The sequence below is a fragment of the Pelodiscus sinensis genome, chromosome 25 (genome assembly GCF_049634645.1).
Source record: "Pelodiscus sinensis isolate JC-2024 chromosome 25, ASM4963464v1, whole genome shotgun sequence".
Classification (NCBI taxonomy): domain Eukaryota; kingdom Metazoa; phylum Chordata; order Testudines; family Trionychidae; genus Pelodiscus; species Pelodiscus sinensis.
Window position 1 is genome coordinate 8,753,947 of NC_134735.1, and position 6,418 is coordinate 8,760,364.

Here is a 6,418-nt window from a genome sequence, read left to right on the forward strand (position 1 = left end):
GATGAGCAACTCTGGAGTTTGAATGAGAGGCCACGATGTGAAAGAAATGTCTCTCAGAGAACGATGGAGAAAAGGAGAGCCAAAGCTCATCAATCAGTCCATCCCCAGTCACCATTAGTGTTATTTATTTGTATGGCAGGGTTGCCTATGGAACCCCAGTCAGGGTATGTCTACACTACCCTCCTAATTCGAAATAGGAGGGTAATGTAGTCATACCGCAATTGCAAATGAAGCCCGGGATTTGAATTTCCCGGGCTTCATTTGCATAAAGCCGGCCGGCGCCATTTTTAAATGCCAGCAGTTCGAACCCCGTGCCGCGCGGCTACACGCGGCACGGAGTAGCTAGTTCGGATTAGGTTTCCTAATCCGAACTAGCTGTACTCCTCATTCCACAAGGAGTACAGCTAGTTCGGATTAGAAGCCTAATCCGAACTAGCTACTCCGTGCCGCGTGTAGCCGCGCGGCACGGGGTTCGAACTGCCGGCATTTAAAAATGGCGCCGGCCGGCTTCATGCAAATGAAGCCCGGGAAATTCAAATCCTGGGCTTCATTTGCAATTGCGGTATGACTACATTACCCCCCTATTTCGAATTAGGAGGGTAGTGTAGACATACCCCCAAAGACCAGCATCCCAGTGTGCTCGGTGCTGTACACATTTGGAACAAACCCATGGGGTCTCTGCCTGGAAGAGCTCCCAATTGAAGGAAACATATTCCTGTACATCTCCACCCTTCCCCTCTTGGGGCCCTGGCAGTTCAGAGCCTGAGGCTAGTCCGGTATGAGTCTCTGGCATCTTCCGTGCAGCTGTGAGGACAAAAGAGAGCCAGGTGGCTGCCAGGGAAGCAGAGGGATTGCAGAGAGATGAATGGGGAGAAGCTGCCAGACAAACTAACCCTCCAAAGAGGGAGGAGCAGGGCAGGGGCTGGGGAAGCCCACAGAGGAGAAGAAGTAGGAAATAGAGAGCAGCGTGGGGCTGAGAAGAGCCAGCTCTGGTTGTTTCGAACAAGGGTCTGGGACTGGACCCCAAGCCTGGATTCACCTTCCTCATTTAACCAGGAGCTTGACAAGTGCAGAAGTGGGTGTGGCAACAAGAGACAAAGGGAGCCAGGCATGTCCCTGTCTCACCACAAGGAGGTGCTAATAGATAAAAGCCTCTTCTCTCTCTTTCTCTCTCTCCATCTATCTATCCCCATATACCCTATCTATCTATCTATCTATCTATCTATCTATCTATCTATCTATCTATCTATCTATCTATCTATCTATCAGGGGACTGTTACCCCTTACTAAAACTCTGTGGGAGTTTTTTGGTTTGCCAGCTCCCACTTTCACATGGGGAAGGGTTCAGGAGGCTGACAGACCCCAGAGACAATGGAAAGCAGCCAACACTCCAGCTCAGCCTGATTGACAGGTTGGACAGGCCAGTGAGGAAGGGGAGAGGCCAGGCCCCGTCCTCCCTGTGAGCTGGGATTGTTCTGGCTCTCTCTCTGAACAAACAAGCTGTGTGCAGAAGAGGTGCTGCAAAGACAGAGAGCTGAAAGAGGAGTACAAACTGTGTCAAGAAGTCCTGCAGCGACAGAACCAGACACAGACAGGCCAAGCAGTGCAAGCTGTGTGGAGAGACAGTCTTGCAACAGCAGAGCCAGGAGTGCAGACCCTGTGTTGAGCAGCAGACTGGCAGTGCTCAGAGAGCCAAAAGGAACGGAGAAGCAACACAAGGAGCTGGAACTGGCCAAGCAGCACAGCCTGCAGCTTGGATGTGGTGAGCACCTGGGACCAGCAAAGTGTGGGGAAAGGCTCTGGACTGGGAGAGGGGTCTGGCCACTTCGAGCTTGAGACTGTGTGGTCACTACCAGAGCTAGCGTGTCCTGCCTGTAGCCGCCCTGCAGCATATCCAGGGTCTCTAAGGGTACGTCTACACTACAGCGCTAGTTCGAACTAACTTAGTTCGAATTAGTTAATTCGAACTAAGCTAGTTCGAACTAGCGCATCTAGAACTAAAAACTAGTTCGAACTAGCGTTTTGCTAGTTCGAACTAGCGCGTCCACACTGATTGGACGCAGGGGGGCATTTAAGGGCAGCTGAAACCGGTTCTGGCAGGGCATCAGGTCAGCAGTTGCTTTGTGTGGCTGCTGTCTGAGGCTATCTGAGGCTCGTGCTTAAAGGGACCCCCCCTGGACAGCCGGTTCTCAGCTTTTCCTGCTTGCTTGCCAACCTCGCCGAGGGACAGCAAAGCGTCGGTCTCTGTGCCCGTCTGTGTCGGTGCTTCCCTTCGGGGGGGCCGCCGCAGGTGGCAACATGGAGCCACGGCTCGCCCTGCACCTTCTGGTGCACGTTCTGGACTTGCTGCTGCAAGCCTGCCACCAATGGCTCGAGGCTGCCTGGCACCACCTGGGGAACGTCAGCCCCCTGCCTCTCCGCCTGGCCGCCCTGGGGGCCGTGGAGGAGCCGCGGCGGCGGCGCCCCGGCACCGGCGTGCCCCGCCGCATCTGGCGTCTGGACACCAGCAGCGACTGGTGGGACCGCATCGTCCTGGAGCGCTGGGACGACCGACAGTGGACCCAGAACTTTAGGATGAGGAGGGACACCTTCCTGGAGCTCTGCGAGTGGCTCGCCCCTGCCCTGCAAAGAAGGGACACTCGCATGAGGCCCGCCATCCCCCTCCAGAAGCGGGTGGCCATCGCCCTCTGGAAGCTCTCCACGCCGGACAGCTACCGATCCGTCGGGAACCAGTTCGGCGTGGGGAGATCCACTGTCGGAGCAGTGCTCATGCAGGTACGGCGCTCGTCGGCCACCGAGCCGGGGGGGAGGGGGGCTGCGAGGAGGGGATGGGCCGCCCCAGGGACAAAGGGGGGGGCGGGAGGAGGCGAAAGCGCCCCGCACCGGAGGGGTCGGGCTGTCCTGGCCATACTACACGCCGCCAGGGGGGTTGCTTCCGGGAGTGGGGCGCGGGGCACTGCCAGGGCACGCACGCTCCCAGCCACCCGGGCGCCCCACTGATTGACGCTTTGCTGTGTCTCTCTCCGCAGGTGGTCAAGGCCATCAACCGGGTGCTGCTCCGCAGGGTGGTCCGCCTCGCCAACCCGGATGCCGTCATCCGGGGATTCGGCGCCCTCGGCTTCCCCAACTGCGGGGGGGCCATCGACGGGACGCACATCCCCATCCGTGCCCCGGAACACCAGGCGTCCCGGTACGTGAACCGCAAGGGGTACTTCTCCGTCATCCTGCAGGCCGTATGTGACCACCGGGGACAGTTGACGGACATAAATGTGGGCTGGTCCGGCAAAGCACACGACGCCCGGGTGTACCGGAACTCCTCCGTGTGCCAGCGGCTGCAGGACGGGACCTTCTTCCCCGACCGCCACATCAGGGTCGGGGACGTGGACATGCCCGTCTGCCTGGTGGGGGATGCCGCCTACCCACTGCAGCCCTGGCTCATGAAGCCCTACACGGGACACCTCAATCCCTCCCGCCAGGCCTTCAATAACAGGCTGAGCAGGGCCCGCATCGTGGTGGAGGGGGCCTTCGGGCGACTGAAAGCCCGCTTTCGATGCCTCCTCACCCGTCTGGACCTGGCCGAGCACAACATCCCTCCCGTGGTGGCGGCATGTTGTGTGCTCCACAATTTGTGTGAGCGGAAGGGGGAGGCTTTCTTGCCAGCCTGGATGGCTGAGGCTGACCGCATGGCTGGACACTACGGTCAGCCCCGCACCGCCGCCGTCCGGGAAGCCCAGCGGGGGGCCATCCGGATCCGGGAAGCCCTGCGGGAGAGCTTCCAGGTGGAGGAGGAGGAGGACTGACCTCTCCCTGCATGCCCCACCGGGGCCTTCTTCCACCCTACCCCCCCCTTCCCCTTTCCCCTCCCTACCTACTGTCAAATAAAGACACCTGTTTTTCCAACAAAAACGTCTGTTTATTTCAGAGAACTGGGGTGGGGGAGGGAGGAATGAAGGTGGGAGAAGGGAGGGGGAAACCTGGGACGAGGGAGCTGGAAGGGGAGGGGAGGGAAGGGAGGAAGGGAAAGGAAAGCTCAGGGGTGGGAGTCTGGGTGCCTCTCCCGTCTCGCCACACTGCGGGTCCGGGGGCGTCGGTGGGGAATGGTTGTGGAGGGGGGGGCAGAGAGGACAGGGGGTGTGGAGGAAGCAGGAGCGGAAGCAGGAGGAGCAGGAGGAGCAGGGGGAGCAAGAGGGGGAGCAAGAGGGGGAGCAGGGGGAGCAAGAGGGGGAGCAAGAGGGGGAGCAAGAGGGGGAGCAGGGGGAGCAAGAGGGGGAGCAGGGGGAGGAGGAAATGGAAAGCGGTCTAGCAGGCTCTGGAGGTGGCCTCGCAGGGCACGGCCCTGCTCCTCCAGGGCCTCCAGACTCCTCTGGCGCAGCCTGAGGTCCTCCTGGACCCAGTGGTCCTGGAGACGGAGCTGTCGGTCCAGGAACCGGAGATGCCGCCTCTGGTAGTCCTCCTGGTTCCTGGCTGTCCTGCTTGCCCGGGCGCGGGCGGCTGCTGCAGGCGGGGTGGTGCGCCCTGCAGTCCCCGGTGCTGCAGCTGTGGTGCAAGAAGACCAGCGGTCAATTACCCCAGGGGCCCAGGTGTGTGAAACCCAGCTCCCCTCTGCAAGGCCAGGGCCCCTGCAGGATCCCCAGCTGCTGCTCCGTAGTGGGCAAGGCCCAGGCGCACGGTCCCGGGGCTCCCTCTCGCCCCAGCCCCCCGTACACATAAGGGGAACACGAGGGTACTCACAGGTGGATGCCTCCCCGGCCTCTGATGATGCAGGCGAGCGGCTCTGTGGGGTGCCTCGGGGGTCCCGGGTCCTGGGAAGGCTGGCAGCAGGCCCCTGGCTCTCAGAGCCCTCTTCCTCCTCCTCGGTGTCCAGGAGCGGTCCCTCTGCCCCGGGGTCAATCACGTCCCGGGGGGCAGGGACGGCATGAGGCCCCAGGATGCGGTCCAGGGCATGGAAGTGGGGGCAGGCCTCCGGGTCAGCCCCTGGCAGGCAGGCCCGGGAGTAAGACTGCCGCAAGTCTTTAATCTTGCAGCGCACCTGCTCCCGGCTGCGCTGGTGGCCCCTGGCGGCCAGGCTGGCAGCCATGCGTCCATAGACGGCCGCGTTCCGGTGGCTAGTGCGGAGATCGTGGACATTTGAGGCTTCCCCCCAAACCTCGATGAGGTCCACGATCTCCGCACTTGACCAGGCGGGCGCCCGCCTTTTGCGCCCCCGGGCAGGCTCCCGGGAGCCGCCAGGCTGGTCGTGGGGAGCAGTGGAGGGCTGGGAGCCCTCGGATGGCTGGCTCATAGTGTGGCAGGTGCAGGCTGTGCAGGCACGGGTGCTTGCAGCCTTGCAACTGGCACAAAGTGAGTAGCCAGCCCGTGGCCCTTTAAGGGCTCCGGGGCCGGGAGGGGGGCAATAGAGTTTCCCTGGTGTTGGCCAGAGTGGCCACCAGGGAAACCTGGGAAGCCTTAGCCTCCCACTAGTTCGAACTAAAGGGCTACACAGCCCTTAGTTCGAACTAGCTAGTTCGAACTAGGCGTTAGTCCTCGTAAAATGAGGTTTACCTAGTTCGAACTAAGCGCTCCGCTAGTTCGATTCAAATTCGAACTAGCGGAGCGCTAGTGTAGCACCTATTAAAGTTAGTTCGAACTAACGTCCGTTAGTTCGAACTAACTTTGTAGTGTAGACATACCCTAAGAGAGAGACTGTGGACTGTCCTTACACTCTGCAGACTGCTGTTTTGATGTCCCTGTGCTACAGAGCAGGGCTGTGTGTTCTCATTTAACCATTCTCATTTTTTTCTTATTCTTTTCTCTTTAATCAGTTGTTGTTTAATAAATTGTATTTGCTTTGAACCTTATGAAGTGATCACTGGGCCAAGAAGGCCTGCAGTGTAAAGAGAGCACCTCGGAGTGGGGACACCCTAACTCCTGCCCCTAGTGACTACAAGGTCAGGGATTAAGCCCCAGGAAACCTGGGCCCAGCCTTGTTGGGGTTTCAAGGGCTCTGCTACTCAGGAGAGTGGAGGGGGAGCCCTCAGGATCAGGGAGCCGTGGGGTAAAGGAAGTGGGAGCAGGGACTCAGATCCTTTCACTGGTTCATTTCACCGGGGTGGTATAGAAGCCAGGAAAGTTCCCCACAATAGCGGGATCATTCCCCCGCTTATATATCTATCTATCTATCCTAACAAACTTACTGGGTGTTGCCCGGGTCCTTCAGGACAGGGCCTTGGGGATGTGGGGGAGGATGTGTGTGCAGGGGACTGGGGGCTCTCCCTCCTGCCATAGGTTTGTTCTCTTCCTCCTAGGGCCCTCCTGCCTGCCGAGAGCATGTTCTTCCACTCCCAGATGTGCTCTAGATGCAGTCTATAGTCTATTGCTATATATAGCTTTTAAAATACATCTGTCTGCTGGTCTGCAAGTCCATTTGTTCAGGAACTCC

At 59.5% G+C, this 6,418-nt stretch overlaps 1 protein-coding gene across 1 annotated transcript; it reads right to left on the reverse strand.

Moving 5' to 3' along the window:
- Window positions 1–3,910: 3,910 nt before the first annotated feature.
- On the reverse strand, window positions 3,911–5,169 carry LOC142819922 (uncharacterized). The gene is made up of 2 exons (XM_075908823.1): window positions 4,732–5,169; window positions 3,911–4,536 (listed from the first exon to the last, which is right to left on the reverse strand). The coding sequence occupies exons 1-2, from the start codon at window positions 5,075–5,077 to the stop codon at window positions 4,031–4,033; spliced, it is 852 nt and encodes a 283-aa protein (XP_075764938.1). The 5' UTR covers window positions 5,078–5,169; the 3' UTR covers window positions 3,911–4,030.
- Between the last annotated feature and the right edge of the window lie 1,249 nt (window positions 5,170–6,418).